Source organism: Polypterus senegalus, chromosome 3, assembly GCF_016835505.1.
Source record: "Polypterus senegalus isolate Bchr_013 chromosome 3, ASM1683550v1, whole genome shotgun sequence".
Classification (NCBI taxonomy): domain Eukaryota; kingdom Metazoa; phylum Chordata; class Cladistia; order Polypteriformes; family Polypteridae; genus Polypterus; species Polypterus senegalus.
This window is the reverse complement of record NC_053156.1, coordinates 290,129,331-290,148,368: the sequence shown is the minus strand read 5'-3', so window position 1 is coordinate 290,148,368 and position 19,038 is coordinate 290,129,331. Positions and strand designations below refer to the sequence as shown.

The window sequence follows — 19,038 nt, the reverse complement described above, 5'->3', positions numbered from 1 at the left end:
TGTACCTTGTATGTGGATAACAGCCAGACTCATTAGTAAATGTGCCTTTAACAAACTGATTCAATGATTTAAAATTCTGGATAACTGAAAACTACTTGTAATTACTCATGGAAAAAACAAACAAATACTATGTTTATTCATTTTTGTGTTGCTGAACTTGTTCAACCCCAATTCCAAAAAAGTTGGGACGTTGTGTAAAATGCAAATAAAAATATAATGCATCGATTTGCAAATCTCATTAACCCATTTTCTATTCACAATAGAACATCGAAAACATATCAAATGTTTAAACTGACAAAATGTACCACTTCAATTTGATTGCGGCAACTTGTCTCAAAAAAGTTGGGACGGGGCCATGTTTACCATTGTGGAACATCCACTCTTCTTTTAACAACAGTCTGTAAACGTACGGGGACTGAGAGAACCCGTTGCTGGACCTCTGGAGAAGAATGCTCTCCTATTCTTGTCTGATATATGATTATATATAGCTCCTCAGCAGTCCTGGATCTTTGTTGCATTTTTCATTTCATGATGTGCCTATCGTTTTCAGTTGGTGAAAGGAGTGCATTCAAAGCAGGCCAGTTCAGCACCCTGACTCCTCTACTATGATGCCATGCTGTTGTAACATATGCAGTATGCGATTTAGCACCGTCTTGCGGATATATATATGCAAGGTCCTCCCTGAAAAAGATGTTGTCTTGATGGTAGCATATGTTGCTCTGAAACCTGTATATACCTTTCAGCAACGATGGTGCCTTCCCATATGTGCAAGCTGCTAATTCCATAGGCACGAATGCACCCCCATACCTTCTGAGACACAGGCCTTTGAATGGAGTGCTAATAACAAGCCAGATGATTCCTCTTCTGTTTTAGTCCGGAAGACACAATTTTCATGTTTTCCAAAAAGAATTTCAAATTTCAATTTGTCAGACCACAGAACGGAACCACTTTGCCTCAGTCCATTTTAAATGAGCTTTGGCCCAGAGAAGAAGGTGGCGTTTCTGGATCATGTTCACACCTGGCTTCTTCTTTGCATGATAGAGCTTTAACCTGCATTTGTGGATGGTGTGGTGGACTGTGTTCACAGATAATGATTTCTAGAAGTGTTCCTGAGCCCATACAACAATTTGCATGACAGGGCCTGAGGATCACGGGCATCCAATATTGATTTTCGGCCTTGTCCCCTTGCACACAGAGATTTCTCAAGATTCTCTGACTCTTTTGATGATATTATGTACTGTAGATGGTGAGATATTCAAAGTCTTTGCAATTTTACATTGAGGAACATTATTCTGAAGTTGTTTCACAATTTGTAGACACAATATTTTGCAGACCTGCCCATCTTTACATCTGAGAGACCCAGCCTCTTTAAGGTACTGTTTTTATAACAATCATATTACTGACTTGTTGCCAATTAACCTAATTGTTTGGAAAATGTTACTCCAACTGACCATTTTTTATTACCAATTAGCTTTCCAGCCTTTTGTTGCCCCCGTCCCAACTTTTGTGAAGAGGCATTACTGCCATTAAATTCAAAATGAACTTATATTTTTCATGAAATAGTAAAAGTTCTCATTTTCAACATCTGAAATGTTTTTAATGTGCCATTGTGAATAAAATACGGGTTTATGAGATGGGCAAATAATTGCATTCTGTTTTTATTTACATTTTACACAGCGTCCCAAATTTTTTGGAATTGGGGTTTTATATAATTTCAATTGACATAGCTCATATGATTTACCCATCCAAAGCCTAACTAATAAAACATTCTCAAACTTATTCGAATCATGGTCACAATGGGGTGGGAGCATTGGATCACAGGGACCACTCATTCAGACCCACGCCAGCCTAATTTAGAACCACCACAGGATGTAGGAAGAAAGCCTGTGGAGACATGGGGAGAATATGCAAAACACACACACGACTGGGCATGGGATCTAAACACAGCAATGCTAAGCACTGCGCCAACATGCCACCCCAATTAAAGAAAGAAATAATGAATACAGAAACAAGACATGCAAAGAATTTTATTTATGCATTTATTTGAAGCTAAATTACTATTGCAATGTTTCTTTCAAAGGCTGTATAAACCATTAAATATCCAAGCTGGAATTAATTAAAGATACAAGTATGAAACACAACCTTATAATGTCTGATCCTAAATGTCTTCCATTGATTTTCAGTTAAGTTAAAAATCCTCCTATGTTCAGATTGTTTTGGCATCTTTACTTAACAGATTCTTTTATATGTTTACTATAACAGCGAGATGCAGACATTGTGAAAATTATAGGAATAAATTAAACTACTTTTGTAAAACCAAATATTAAACTTTTTTTTTTTTTACTTTGTCTCCCCAAAAAAGATCCATTTACTTCTTAAAGACGAAAAAAGGTTTTATATGACTTTTGTCGATTTTAGCTGTTACAATGTAACAACTACACATTCGTTTAGCTTTTCTTGTTTACCTTCACTCTTTGTTGGCAGTTTGTGTTTTAAAGATCTACTTCCATAAAGAGTTTCTTAGACTGGTTTACTAGTAGAGGAGACTTTTGGTTTAGTCCGTTTTTTTTTAACCCCAACGGCAGTGGTTTGGCAAAAAATTCTTCAATTTTGTGTTCCAGTCACTTTTCATCTTTGTCACAGCTTCATCCAGGTCTTAAAATTTATCATTTTTCATTAGAAGACAAGAAAGCCTTGATGAAGAAAATGGAGGCACGGAATTCAAGACATTTACAGGGTTTTGTATTATTTAGTTGTCCTCCTCCTCTGCTCTTTTCTGCCTTCAATTATTTCACTTGGGGCAGTTCAAACTTTCATTGGGACTCTCTTTGCTATTCATATTATCCGCTGTAATTTTCTAGTAGCTTAATGGTGTTGCATATTATTACATAGATTAGTGGTGGGGTATGTTGGGAAAGTATGCTGCAGTAAGGAGCTTTGTAAATATTATTCTGAATTGGTTTTCTGCCTCACTTTATAACACATATTACCTTAAGAAAGTTTAACTGTGGGGTTTATTTGTGTGTGGGGGTCAAAGTTGGGGATGTGGGCCATTGGACCCAAAAAAACTTCAATATAAAAGTTGAAATTTCATTAAGATTGTGCAGAGTTTTGCTATCCACTGTATAGCAAGTACCTCTTCTCCCAGTTAACACTGGAATTACCAGAGCCTACGAAAAAACTTGTATATCCATCCCACCTTAAAACACTTTGCACCACTCCGTCAGTGTCTTTTGTCCTTTAAAAGTGTTGATAAGCAGCAAACAGCAAGCAGTCTGCTATCACATCGCCCACCCCACACAGTTTTCTCAGCTCAAGTCTGTTTACCTGCGTGTCAGTTGCTTAGAGTTGTATAGAGTGAGAAGTCAAGCAAAATGACACCTTTTATGAATACTATATCATTATTTGGAACACATGCATTTCATGTGTGTTCCGTGTCTACAACGATCTATGCACAGTAAACACATCGTTAAAACAGAAACGTTTTTAATGTTTTAGTAATAATTGACAAAATGTAGATATGAAGTGTATAATGTGTGAAGCCTGAATTCCAAATATCAAAGAAGCACTTTCACAAAAGATACAAGTATAACAGAACAAATGCGCTTTTTTCCAAGATTATAACCAAAGAAAAAGAAATCAGGTTAATATTACTTCTTGTCCCGAGTTCTCGGGTAGTGTACTGGTTAGAGTTGCTGACTCCAATTCAGAAGGTTCTGAGTTTGAGTCTTAACGTCACCCAAAATAAACGTTTTAAGTAGCGAGACGTTTTTATCGTTAATATTATACAATAAAAGCATACATTTGATTTACGTCTGTAACAGCCTCTGTAAATGTATAGTACTTCGTCAATGTTAGCGTCTTTTTTGTAGTTTTACTTTATTTACTTATCTTCCTACAGCGTAAAGTCACAAGTATACTGCAGAGCTTCCTCTGTTTGATCGACAAGGGCATGCTCACAAATGACATGTGTAATGCCACGAAAAATACCTTTAGTATGCGAGCAATGGTACGAGAATGTAGTTAGACTTTTTTTATGCACACACACCACGCTAGTGTTTAGATCTGGACAGTGTAGTGTTGGCGAGCTCTGTAAGCTGTGCTGTTTCTTTGAAGGACAGGTGATTGGCAGGATGACGCCGGACTTTCGCCTTTACGCCTGGTGCAGCTGCGTTGTTCTTATATGCGAGTGGACGTTTCTTGTGGGGAGGGCTTCGGTGTTCTCCGATCGGAGTTCACCTCTGTTATAGCGTGTCTTTATTTGAAAACAGCAGTGTCAGGTCAACCTTAATGGAAGGAAACCATATCCCAACAGAGCGGACATGGAAAGGTTGCTTTCCATGTCGGTTGTTGTGTTGCTTAACTGTTTGAATTGTAATTGTATTTCATATAGTTTGAATGCTGCATACATTTAGATAAGGCAAATTTGTCAGTTCATACAGTTATGCAATCAATCCTGTGGATTTAGGCGAGCAGCAACATCAAATGTTAGTTTGGATGGCGATCGTTTTTTGCTTAAAAACGCAATTTTTAAATGAAAATGTAGTAGTATGAATGTAGCCACATGGTGTTGCCAAAGATGTTGATTGATGGAAGCTATGTCTTGTATAACTGCTTCCCATAACACACTCTATCAATTCTGCAGAAAAGAATTTCACTTGGGAATCAAACATAACATACTTTGATAAACTTTATTAGTAAATATGTTCGTTTTCTAATTTTGATAATTAAATCTTTATTAATATTTAAAAAGAAAATATTTCTTAAATACTCTTTTTAGTATAGCTGACCATTTTACACAGTATCAAGATTTTAACTTGGATGTGCATGCAGGCGCCTAGTAATGCTCTGGAAGATTTACACTTACCTCAAAATGTTACAATTTTCAAATGTGCGCCAAAATTGAGCCAAGGCCCAACTAACTTTATAGTTTCCCTACTACTACTTTCAACCATGCTAAAGAGTGTTGGTTGCATATATCTGAAGATCTGTTTGCGAAGAATATTCTCAAACAGTTGTGCAAAATCTACTTTTAACTAACTTCCGTCTTCAGCCAAAGCTTATTGCTAAATAACTTATTTTAACATTGATAGCAGACTTTGAACATTTCTCTTCGGTTATTTGTTACTTCAGCTAAAAAAAAGAAATGAAATTCTACACCTTCAATCTTTCCTCACTTCCTTAGCACAGATACAAGGCACATTAATAGTACTTTAAGGTGTTCTGCTTAAAAGCAAACAAAACTATAATGACCGATCTTATTTCAGAGAAGTAAAAATTCATTCACCATTACTGACCAAGGCAGTAGATAAGACCATTTGCCACCACAAGGCCTGCTCCCTCTCTGGCAGTTTGCATATCTCCCAGCATGCTCCACTGGTCAATGTTTGGATCATATCTTTCCATGCTGGTGTGTCGCCGGCTTCCATCAAAGCCTCCAGCCACATAGATCATGTCTGCTGGGAAAATATTTAAAAAAGTAACAAAAATGCAAAAAACAAATAGTGAAAAGTATAAAGGGGAAAAAATGCATACCTCCCAGTGTTGTGGCTCCAGCCAAACCCCTGCGCACATTCATGGGAGCCACAGAGTACCACACACCATCTTCATCTGCAGCATAATCAAGGCACTCTACTGAACTGAGGCGGGATCGTCCATCATAGCCACCAATGACATAGACTCGGTCATTCAAAGAAACTGTAGCCACATACCTTCTTTTTCGTGTGATACTCTGTAAACGTTTAAAACAAGAAAATCCCAGCACTTAGAGGAGACTTTGCAATCTGAGCCTAGGAAAGCAACTTTACCCTGGAGAAAGAAAAGGCCAGCATGGAGGGTAAAGGTTCTTGTCATTCAACATACACTGAATTGGCCACTTTATTAGGTCCAGCTGTTCATTAACACAAATCATCTTCTCCTTTAAACAGATAATAACGTAGTTGTGATTAAGTTCAAAGTATACAGGATGCAGATGTGATCAGATGGTTAAACTGCTGTCCAATCAAGCATCAAAATAATGTGTGTTTTAAAGGACTTTGACCATAGTGCCAGAAATGGTGCTTTTAGCTGTGGCCCTGGGAATTTTTTTTTTTTACACATAGCAGCCTGCAGTGTAGAGTGTACTTATTAGTATCTAAAAAAACATACACATTGTGTTATGTGATATACTATATAAAGAGGAATGTTGCTGTACTCTAACAATAAATGTATACTTAAACTTGGTGTATTGTGTGCTGGCCTTAGAAATGAAAGTTCACCATCCATCCATTTTCAAGCCAGCTTATGCCAGTTTAGGCGGAGTGGTGGCTCTGAGGCTAGGGATCTGCACTGGTAATCGGAAGGTTGCTGGTTTCGAATGCCATAAAATGCCAAAAGGTTCTCTGCTCTGTTGGGCCCTTAACCTGCAATTGCTCCATCCTGGGTATGACATTAATCTGCATCCGTGCCTGCATGTAGGCTCTCTAACCTGCAGGGAAAAACTCCAGCCACCAATTAAAAAAAAAACAAAAAAAAACTCAACACTGTTCCACTCCATCTGAACTAGTGTGGTGCTGAGGTATCACCCATTGCATGGCTGCACTCGGGTCCCAATATGGATCCTGAGTTGGTTTGTCGTGTGGTGGGTGCGGCAATATGTGCCCTTCCCCTTCACAAATGATAAATTGCAAGCCAGTAAATTCTTTTACCAGGGTGCTTTTCATTGTCAGCTCAAACAGCAGTGACTTAGCATATACTGTAAAACAAACTGTTTACACATGTACAGAATAGGTAAGCACATTGCTTAGGGTCATACTGCAAGTCAGTGCTGGGGGCTAAACCTTCAGCTTTGTATTTTACAGTTTAAATCCTACCCGCTTATGCCAGTTTAGGGTAATTATTAGACAGTGTCAATCCTGGCAGTATGAGGCACAAGGGCACATTCACCAGAGTTGCCAGTTAACTGTACAGAAATGTCCTCGGGGCCTGGGAGGAAAAGTAGAGTACCTAGAGGAAAATCAGACAATGGGATAGCAAACGCCAAGCAGCCATTGCCTGAGCTCAGAATTTGAATCTAAGACTATGGTGCTATGTGTGGCAGCACAGCTAATCACTGTGGCACAATTCCATCTCTATAAACTGAATTGTAATTTGATTATAATAAATTAAATTGGCTTGTTAGACAAGCAAGGTGGATTGTCCATGAAATTCTTTTGGTCATATGAAGATAGATCTGCCAGAATTAAGCAAAGTCCAATTTCACATAGGCTCCTACATTTGCATCAGACCTATGGTTTACAGTACACCCTGAAATTGGGGGTTTTACTGAAATCAATACTTACTGGTAGGAAGCTCCATTCTTGAGTCTTGGGATCATATTTTTCTACAACATCAATAGGGGACTGTTGGCTGCCAAATCCACCAATCACTAGAAGGACCTCATTAGCACCTGAAAATATACACACAAGACTTTAACAAAAACTTCCTTTTCAGTGTCTTTAAAATTGCCATTTTCCACCTCATTCTCAAACTCTTCAAAATTAAAAAAAAAATATGGTATGTTAAACAAATGAATGCAAACATATGCAGAAAAAATACATTTTAAGCGATGATATTTGCCTTGATCAAGAAGATTGTAATTTGAAAAACAGATTATAAAGATCATTTGACAAAATAAAATAATAAGAACGAATATATTTTTTATACACTGATTTTTCCCTGTCTGTTTTGCCACAGCCCCACAACTCAGTAGGAATTAGCAGATTGTTAAATAGATTAAAATATAACTCATTGGGAAAACATCACACTACTACCATACAACAGGATAAAGTGTGCTGATCAGGCTAAAAAAAAAAAAAAGATGTCACCACAGCTTGACAAAAATGACACAAAAGGAGTTTGTGGCAGAGTTCAATGAAAGACTCCTAAACTGCTTGCACTTGAGGCATGTAGTACTATATACATGAAATATTAACATTTTGTACACATTAAAAATTGATTTTTTACTGCATGAAACATTAAAAGTTCCAGAGTTAAATTGTTAAATGTAATTTGCAGCAAGGACTTCAAAATGTCTTACTAGTAAATTCATTACTGTTACAGCACCCACGATCTCAGGATTTTTCTTCACAAATGATAAATTGCAAGCCAGTAAATTCTTTTACCAGGGTGCTTTTCATAGTCAGCTCAAACAGCAGTGACTTAGCATATACTGTAAAACAAACTGTTTACACTTGTACAGAATAGGTAAGCACATTGCTTAGGGTCATACTGCAAGTCAGTGCCGGGGGCTAAACCTTCAGCTTTGTATTTTACAGTTTAAATCCCCTCCCAGAATCAAAATTACATGACTTTGTGTCAAAGGGCATTTCACTCTTAATGACTGCAGTTGCAGATTCTTTCAGTCTGGAGGGAATCATATCACATATTTAGAAATTGCAGGGGATGAAGGATTACACAAGTCCATCAAGTATATTCAGCAGGTTAGGTTTACTATTGACCCATGAAAGTATCACAAGGTCAACACAATTTGACAGCCAATCAACATGGAAATATTTTCCCCCCATCACTCTGTCATGGTACAAAAAAAGATCACATTTAAAAGGCATATGAGGTAGTTCCCAAGTTTCATGGCCATCATTGTAGATCGGATTGGTCTCTTCTCTGTTTCTGGATATTTTATGCATTTTATTTTTGGCCGACTGCTCAATAGTTGTCACCTCTTGCACATTTAAGAGCATGTCCCTAGAACCTGTGACAAAAATCAAACCTGCCTGAGTTTTGTTTTACCACGGAATGCCATGACTGAAATTGTTCCACTGAATGTTTAAACAGTCTTCTAATAATAAATTTCTAATTTGGATGATAGTAATCCCTCTAACGACACAAGGTGCCTAAATTCTCAGAAGGATCTGGGTGACTTAAAATGTTTTATGTGTGTAATATATTAAATGCATATCTGCAGATTCTCTGATATAATTAGGGGTGGTGCGGTGGCTCTGAGGCTAAGGATCTGCTCTGGTATCCCGAAAGTTGCCAGTTCGAATCCCTGTCACTGCCAAAAGAGATCCTACTCTGCTGGCCCTTTGAGCAAGGCCCTTAACCTTCAATTGCTCCAGGGGTGCTGTACAATGGCTGATCCTGTGCTCTGACCCCAAGGGGTATGCGAAAACTAACAAATTGCTAATACAAGAAATTGTATAAGGCAAAATAAAGAACAAAGAACGAAAAAAAAAATGGCAATAATCTGAATGCACTTTCACCTATAATAAAACTACTCATAAAAATGACAACTTCACGGAACTACAGTGATGCTTCAAAGTCTGAACACTTCCTGGAGATCACTATTTTAGATATTACAAAGATGCTGTATGAACCTGAACTCTTAATACATTAAATGATAATCCTAGATAAAGGCTTTACATACACACAAAATGAACATGAACATAGATTACTGGACTGCGATAACTGCAGAAGTAAATGAAATTACTTTTTTCGTTCTATTATTAGTTGTTGACTGTGAAGGACTTAGGACTAGTTATAGTTAATATTTCTTAAACATACAAATAAATGAAAATGTTTTCAAAACTTAACTTTGAGGAATACAGACTGTATGTACTACATTTCAACAAAATTCATTCACTGAGAGCCTAACTGTTTCATGCAGACAAACAGCCCAACATGATGACACTAGATACTTTTCACATATTACGTGAATGTAACTAAAAAGGCATGTAGATCCCTCATAGGATGCAAACCACAAGTTGTAAAATTATTTATCAAAATGAGTCAGCATAGGGACTGAATGTGCACTGTCATTTTTTTTTTTTAAACTGGAGAATGCTAGTCTGGTTATCCTCTTATCTCTTGAATTGTATGCATTGATATGGGGCTTGAATTGTTTCTGCCAATGAACATAATAATTACAGGACATCTGATTGGTCTTGTCTGCTTTGTTTAATAAAATTCATTTCAGTAACATGCAGAGTAATTACATCATTGTACAAAAAAGAAAACAGGTCATTATTTTACTAATTTTATTTCATAAGAATTTAGTTACATCTAAAATGCATAGCAAATACATGTTTTAAAACCAGAACAGCTAAATTGTGGCTGACACAGGAAAACGTCCATATGTGTTTCATATTTGATTCAAAATAAATAATTTTGCCTTTTTTGTAGTTAAACCTTACCTCCATGTGCATGTACCTACCAAGACGGGGCCTGGTTCTTGGTCCCTGCATTTGACTCCGAAGTTCAGGACGCAAGTGAAATTTCTTGGCCTCATCCACCAGATCCCTACACTGCAGACTACACCTGATTAAAGGCTAAAAAGAAATAATAAAGCACAATACTGGTAACATGCAAGTGACATTTAACAGCGAGAGACAAAAAAATAAATCAAATCTGACACACCAGAGGAATTTTTTGCAAGGTGTAGTTACATACATGAACAATATTTTCATATCCCATTCATTATTCACTTCCAGAACAAATTAACCTTAGAATTATGCGATCTGTCTTTGATATGCCACTAAATGTTCCACTGCATGCGTTACTCTTTACATCAATGATTTGTGTGTACATTTATTGGATTTTCTTTTTTCACAGTGAGTAACCATTAGAGCTAGAATTACCCATGGGTATAACAGGTGCTCAAACATACTGTTCACATAAAGGTAACAACATATGATTACTGAATGTGCGAAGGACTCAGCAATATACCTCTATGTCAATCACATCTGTGATGTATCGGGGTGTCAGGAGGGGCATACGAACGTACTGCAGCATTGCAGGGAGAAAAGATTCCCTTTCTTTCTTGAAGTGTTTCACCCAATTTATAACAGCTTCAAAAACTGGCTCTTCTGAGTCAACCTAAAAACAAAAGGATGGGACATTTCATATATATTATATATCTATTATAAAAGAAAATCTTGAGACGAGACTGTTTTCAAGTCCCGCGAAACAAGGCTATTGCCAAGAGATTTTTTTCAAATCCTGCCCTCCTTTCAACCATTTATGGTTAACGGTCCACGCCCACGTTCCTCTCGCCTCTCATTCACGTGAATGCTTTTGCAAGACACAGTTCCTGAGCTCTCAGCTCTTATACATTTTTACGTTTTCCTCACTTTAAGTTCCCAATAACAGAAGACTTATTATGTCCAAATCTTATTGAAGAATTTCATCCCGAAGGGTTATCAACATAAGAAATGAGTACACGGGCAATCCTAGCACCGAGAAACGGTGAAGTCAAACAAATTAACGTGAAAATTGTTGATTGGTCACACGGCAAATTGTTAAATGCGTATCAATAGACTATGCTACAACAGTTGGTCGTGATTATGCAGAAGATGAAAACATCAACTTAAATACAATACAATAACCCGTAGAATCTCTAAAACCGTTAACACCATCCGAATTACTGTTGAAAGGAGGATGTATCGTAATGTTATTGCATAATTTATGTCAGAGTGATGGGCTATGCAATAGGACAAGATTAGTTGTATTCAAAATTGAGCAAATAATTCTGACATGTATAATTTTAACAGGCGAAAACATTAAGACACCAAAGGAGATCTTGATATGCCATTTCGTTTAAGACATTCCAAAAAGTCAGTTTATTTATTCGAGAGAAAGAAACTATATTCACTCACAGGGAGTTATACTGTACGTTGCATTGTCACGATGTAACTCCAAATATGGAATCAAAAGTCAAAGTAATATTGACGAAAAGTTAATTCCAAATATTGTTTTTACTGAAGTTTTACAGTAAAAGTGTAAGTTTAAGAAGTAGTTGCGTGTTAATTTCAAAGCCAAACAGAATGAAAACGTATAACACAACGAATACCTCTAACACAACATGAAACAATTTTCTTTCAATTTATTAAGTTTTTCTATTTTTTAATATGGTTAATTACTCGCTGTAATGTAAAATAGTTAGGTCATTTATGCATATGTAACGATTCCCATGAAAATAACAATCTGTTTAAATTGTACATACGCTTCCCCATACGTGAGCAGCAAAGTGGCTAGCGCGTAGCGCCCACATGGGGGTTGGCGAGTGAAGCAAGCAGGGGGCAGAGCCCCCTAGTATTATATGTACATAATAGACACAAATACAGACACACACTGTAATGTTCGAGACAAAGATACATATTTCCTTTTATTTACCCCACTGCTCCACGGTTTAAAATTATAAATCAAACAATTCAGATCTGATTAAAGTGCACATTACAAAGTTTCATTTAATGGGATCTGCACACATTTCGGTCATGGCATGCAGAAATTACAAAACTTTTTATAAACGCCGCCACCCATTTCAGGGTACGATAATGATGGAGACAATTGGAGTCACAGGTGTTATTGATTACTCAGGTGTGTTTCATTGCTTCATAAGATAACTTGCTTTTACCCTTTGGAGTGTGTACTTGCCATTGTTCAACACGAGGACAAGAGCTGTGTCAATGAAAGTTACAGAAGCCATTATGAGGCTGAAAAACAAGAACAAAACCATTAGACCATTAGGTAATGCCTAAGAATGACCAAAATCAACTCTCTGGGATATCATGAAGAAGAAAGAATGCACCAGTGAGCTCAGTAATTGTAAAGGGGCCGGCAGGCCAAGGAAGGCCGCCACGGTTGATGACAGAAGAATCCTTGCTATGGTAAAGAAAAAGCCAAAACTCCTGTCTGACAGATCAGAAACAGTCTTCAGAGGGCAGATGTGGATGCGTCAGAGATGACAATCTACATAAGACTTCATGAGCAGAACTACAGAGGCCTCACTGCAAGATGAGTTGAAAGAATGAGTCTGAATTAAAAGTTGGAAATTAGACCGTCATTAAAGCTTCACTGAAAACACACTGATAGTGGAGGTGGCCTTCCAAGAACAGAATTTGACACAGCTGCCACTGAAGGGTATGCTCGCTGTCTACTACACTAATCCAGTAACTGGTACTTTATGAAGTTACAGGTGGCAGAACCAAATAAGCATTAACAATGTTGTACGAACGTTGTATTGCAAAACAAATATCTTCTAAATTGTGTGAATTTCGTTTTTCTATTCCTGTTTGCTTTTGATGCACTAATAGTGAATAACGGGTTAAGTAACAAATGGCTGATCTATAAATATCTTCATACAGTACACAATCAAAGAAAATCATAAAAGACACTCAAGAATTAAACAAATTCATGGGTGATATTAGGTTTAAATTTCTAATGAATATCTAGTTGACATACTGAACAATGTAATTACTTATCGAACTAAATGAGCTTAATGGACTGAATGATCTACACTGGTTTTCCAACTTTGTTTTTTTATAATTAGTTCTTTTATTAAGAGGGGTGGATTTTATTATTGAAAAATAAAAAAGCTACTATATCATGTGATCCTAATAACCATCGTTTACAAACACATCACTGAAATACTATCCATACACTCAAATTATAATTGCCAAAAAAAAACCCAAAGCACACCATTCAGATAGTAACACTGTACATATTTTAGTCCATTATCTCCAAAAGGAATACAGTACACTACACTATTACAAATACCTGAATTTCATCACATTTGATGAGCTTCTCCACTTCCTCTTTGCTCAGCAACATAAACTCCTCATGTTGCACAACCTCTGGAAAGTTCTTCTGGCTGAACACCTCGGCTGCCTGCATTAGATCAACACAATTGTGGGTTTCGGCAAAATCACGGATACCCAGGCAGTTTGATGGGTCCAGCTGGCTCTCCAAGAATTCACAGCAAGCTTGCTTTACCCCTAAAAGAAAACATTTGAGCTATAATTTATTTATAGAATGTATCTCAAACATGACTGACACAGTAGTCAAGTGGTTTGTACCACTGCTTTGCAACTTCAGCGACTAATGCTTAAATGCCAACCTGGACAAGGTGTGGAGACTACACGCAAGTATGTTTTTTGCTTTCTATAAATCTAAACTGTCTCTATATGACTATGTGTGGTGATTGTGTAGCTGAATGCTCCGAGAGACTGGTGTCTCCATCTAGGGCCAGTACCAGCCTTACAAACTGATGCTTCTAGGATTGGCTTGGCCTCTATGTCCTCCTGAAGCTGAACAAGCACAGTACATACAGACAATAGATGGATGCACTGATCTCAGATGCAGTATCTACTAGAATATTCAGCCTTGATGAGTGGAAGTATATTAACATATTGCAGGACTATATGCAATGTGACTATGACGAATAAACAACTTCTTTCAATCATAGATAATAACAAGCGATAGGACTAGAACATCCAGGGCTTATAATGGGCTTGTATGTAAAAGACCACTTAATTACCAGAACACTGCATTCCAGCACAATGAGAATTGCACAGCACAACCTATTATGGCAAATATCTAAATGCCTCGGGCTATGAGCTTTTAACAAAAAGCCTCTTCATTGAAGCCTGTTCACTTTTACAGCAAAATGTTGAATAATAATCTGTACATAATTTCAGCCAACAGAGGCTTTCTTTAATGGACTATGTAGTTTCACCAAAATCTGAATTCTCTAGTAGACCTCTAGCTGCACCTTTCCTCGTGTTCACCCTGAAGATGCAATCAGGAGTCTGCTTTGTTGGTTCAGGATTTAGAATCTACAAATTTGTCTTTAAATGTATTAGTTTTAATAACCGATTTATCTTTGTGGTTACACAAAAACAAACCTTGTGGAAGTGAGCGTTCCATTTTCAAGTCAGAACTTACCTTTCAGCTGGAGTAGACAGGCAGCAGGTAACAGTTCTTGGACATTCTCCACTGTCACATGAACTGTTTCGGTATAAACAAAGTCAAGCAAGATTTCCATGGTAGAGGCTGTGAGGCCCTGGATGTCTACAAATGGCTTACCCTTTTCAGACAGCTAGGGACAAAATAGACAAAATAAAGTGTTCAATGGGGTGCTGTGGAAAAGTGCAGAGAACAAAACCATACCCTCAAAAATGTTTCTACATTTACTTTTCATTGTTTTTAATTTACCCTGCGAGTATAAAGAAGGCATAGTTCAAACAGCTTAGATATGCTGGGTCTGGTCCAATCAAGCAGGATCACTTTTTATTAAGGATTTAAAACATATTTGTTTAACCTTGGGTTACTTTAGAAAGATTAAAAATGTATTTAACATGAAAGGCTTGATCCAAATGCAACAAGATAGACAGATATTAATGGATAAATTCATCTTATAAATAAACATCTACACATGGAAGTGTGTGGGTCTGTCTGCCTGGCCAGGAAGTGCAAGGCGACAGCATAACACTCAAAGACAGTGACTTGGTTGCCAAAGTGAAACTGCCGACAAAAGAGAAACTCGCTTAGCCACTAATACACAAGCGAGGCGAGCACATCGGCAAAACGGAACCTCTGAAGAGAGAGAAACTCGCTTAGCCGCTGATAGACAATGGAGGTGAGCACCTCGGCAAAATGAAACAGGAGAGGAAAGAGAACCTTGCTTTAGCCGCTAATGAACAACTGATGTGATTGATTCATTGATTGAAGAAGTGCCAGAATCCACAGTTTCTAGGAGTCCAGGCTTTTTACAGCATGGGCGTACACAGCTAGTTTACTTATAAACAACAAAAAAAACAACATTTTGGGAAATTAAACAAAAAATATGCATAAGTCGACATTGAAGTAAAAGAACTGGAGACAAAGAAGCAACAAGCACAGTGAAAGGGAAAAAGAATCATACTAAGCAGCGTAAAAAAAACAACTGAATAAAAGGTAGGATATGTAAGGACTCAGCGGGGACAAAACATTCTAAGCATCTGATAAGGTGCAAAGGCTTCTTGACTAAAACAGATGGGGATACGTAATAAGAAATCAGCATGTCTAATCTCTATCAATCCTTGAACTAAACAGAAATAAGTAATATGGCCCTCAAGGTCTTGTTTCACTTATTTGACTCCTCAACAGCTGATGTGAGTGCCTTCCTGGAAGACAGTAGCTCCTGCTGAGCACAAAGAAAACACATTGGAAACAAATAGGAATAAAAGAAAACTACAGAAGAAGCAAAAAGGAGTTTACAAAATAAAAATGTATAGCGTATGCTCAAAAAAACACTATCAGCACCATCACAACCCTGGCATTTCTGATTGGGTACTTTCTGCTTATTGCAGTAGCAGTTTTAATTTGTGATTGTATAGTCTTTGCTATAAGTGGGTAACTGAAGCCTGTGCCTTTAAAAAGTTCTGTCCCACAACATGACCATGAGAGGCTATTCAGGAATTCTCATTTCCTGTAGAGTGCCACTGCATATACTAGATCAGAGGGCAATGCCGAGAATATTTCATCATTCGTTTGCAAGAAGTAAGGAGGAATAGTGTAGTGAGCAGTCAAGCAAAATGACACCTTTTATTGGCGAACTAAAAAGGTTACAATATGCAAGCTTTTGAGGCAACTGAGGTTCGTTTGTCAGGTGGCTGGAGTTGCCTCGAAAGCTTGCATATTGTAATCTTTTTAGTTCGCCAATAAAAGGTGTCATTTTGCCTGACTTCTCAGTACATCCATAATGGCTAACATGGTACAGCACCCTAGTACTGGAGGAATAGTGCAAATTTTTTATTGTCACTTTTACGACCAAAAGGCAACATCTGCAAGATTTCTCTTACATTATACACATGAGATTTACAGGGGTCTCAAGGGTGAAAGAAAAACCTACGAAGGACTGTGCTGTGCCTACTGTCCAAATTACAGAATAAATCACCATTTTTACTACCACTTTGAGATGTCATCACTTCTATCATTTCTTTATAAATGCTATATATGCATTTCTCTTCATAGTGGTGATGTTTTCAAGGTTCTCAAGCACATGTCAGACCAAAAATAGACAACATGACTACAGACAACATTAACAAAAAATCAGCACATTATGATGTCTTTTAGAATGAACAAAATGGAAACTCTCCTCTTTGGATTTACAGTCTATTTTTCATGTATCCAAGGAATACATCATTGTAACCAAGAGATGCAAAATTCTATCTATACCAACTCTGATCTTGGCACCTGTTGTGATGTGGGATTTTGCATATAACTTGATAAATGTTTTGTATGTCTTTATGTGTAATCTAGGCAAAACAATGTAATTTAGTGTTACTTTGGTGAGAGGTAGTTGCGTTTGCCACACCTCCAACCCAACACCCCCGAGTATTTCTCTGCTAAAGTCTTTCAACCCCCTGCAAGGAAGCCATGATGTTTAACATATGGTTTGTCGGGGGGGTCAGGTGTTAAGATGTTCTGTTTCACCCATTGGTCTGAGATATGGCTGTTTGGAATTGGCTTGTCTCAGAGGCCTTTAAGTACCATGATGTCCTATTGGTTGTAGGAATTGGAGAGAACATCTATAAATGTATGTGCTTAACCTCAAGTTCTCTCTCTAACCAACATATGATGAAGAAGCATCTCTCTTGCTAACCTCTGATGATGAAGACAACACAATGAAGAGCACAGCTCAGCAGCCATATTGAACAGACATGTGGCTGAAAGCTGAGCACCAACGATGCTTTAACTAGAGACATTTTAAGTAACTACAAGTCTGTGTGCCACCTGAATTACACATCACCATTTTATCATCAGGTTGTATGGTTGCCAATATTCAAATGTACTTTGCATTTTGTTATTATTTATGAATAGTATCAGTAATACATTATTTTATGTGTAACTTAACTCCTGCTTGTCTTTTTACTACATCTAATTGCCTGAGGTTATAGATATAGAAGGGAAGGTGGGGATAAGTTATATACAGTAGTAAATCTGTGAGATTAGGCATTCTAAGGCTACATATTAATAATACAATAGGGGAAAGTAGAGCAATTTATATATTACTCTACCAAGATAAAACAGCACCGATACTTATGTAGCTGGATGTTGTCAAATGCACATCATCACAAAATCCAGAATACACTGCTTTAGTTATTGTCCCTGTGGTGGAATGGGTTTGTGTGGCAGCTCAGAAGCTGCGACAATAGCAAATGCCCAAAATGTATTGTATTCTCCTAAAAAAAATGTGTTACTTCTTTAATCTACTACTGATTAACATTACTGATCTACTAATAAGCTACTGACTCACTAAGTAACCAAAAGTGTGTCACTTATTCCTAGAATTATGGAATCAAATATACCAGAAAGCTACAATGGTCTGGTGCTCTTACCAGTATTGGCTTCTGTTTTTTTCCTGAATGCTGCCAAGTTACGCCCTGGTCTCCTGTAACTGAACTGGATTGAGAGTTTTGAAAATGATGTCATGCTTTCAGCATCAGACAAATAAAGTGCATAAAATCAACCCACCTCACTAGTGAACATGGCACAGAAATAGTCACTGCAGGCTGCCAACACAATTCTGTGGGCTGGGAAATCCGTGTTCTCCACCTTCAGTGTAATGTCACACAGAGTGTTACTCTTTCTCAATGCGTTCATAGCATTCAAGATGGACTTGGCATGAGAGTTGGTCATAATGTCCTTGGGAGCCATTGTGACAAGATGGAGTGTTCCTCAGAAATGGATGACCACTTGTAAATAACCCAAGCATAGAATGTAGGTTTCCAATAAATTATACCTGCAAATGAAATTCAACAAAAATTTAAAATGGTCAGAAAAAAAAAATTCCCTGATATTAATGAATAAATTCAACACTTTTGACATACAAGCTCCTTTTTTTTTTAAATAAACTTACAACTGCCAGGACCAGTGCAGATATCTCGGATAGTAATAAAACTTTAGTAAGCTTCAGCACTCAGAAAAAGCAAAAGTTAATTTACAATCTCATCATACTGCACATACTTTAGATATAGATCTAGATGTTTCCCATAGCTGCAGTATTCCTTACTGGCACCGTCTAACTTTTTCACAAACTGTCAATAGTTGAGTCATATTTTTCTTCCAAAATGAAGGAATTAATGAAGTGCACAGAATTTGATTCTTTTGCCTGGCTATTATGTGTGAGGAATCTGAACATTCTTCCTGAGGGCTTTTCTCAAGGTATTCTATTTTTCCTTCCACACCAGTAAAGATGAGTGTGCTGGCTTAGTGGGTAAATTCTAAACTAAACAGGTGTGG

The 19,038-nt window shown here is 37.3% G+C and overlaps 1 protein-coding gene across 3 annotated transcripts in view; it reads right to left on the bottom strand.

Annotated features, from left to right (window-relative positions):
* LOC120526294 (kelch-like protein 12) overlaps positions 1–19,038 on the bottom strand; it is a 38,534-nt gene that overhangs the window by 8,945 nt on the left and 10,551 nt on the right. For 2 of the 3 annotated variants that reach the window (XM_039749414.1, XM_039749415.1), the window contains exons 2-9: positions 18,271–18,538; positions 14,698–14,851; positions 13,531–13,748; positions 10,702–10,851; positions 10,190–10,304; positions 7,320–7,426; positions 5,536–5,731; positions 5,298–5,459 (exon numbers count right to left, since the gene is read on the bottom strand). In XM_039749414.1, coding sequence (XP_039605348.1) covers positions 5,298–5,459; positions 5,536–5,731; positions 7,320–7,426; positions 10,190–10,304; positions 10,702–10,851; positions 13,531–13,748; positions 14,698–14,851; positions 18,271–18,453 — 1,285 coding nt within the window. In that variant the 5' untranslated portion in view covers positions 18,454–18,538. The remainder of the gene's footprint in view (positions 1–5,297; positions 5,460–5,535; positions 5,732–7,319; positions 7,427–10,189; positions 10,305–10,701; positions 10,852–13,530; positions 13,749–14,697; positions 14,852–18,270; positions 18,539–19,038) is intronic. The other variant, XM_039749416.1, reaches the window with a different exon arrangement.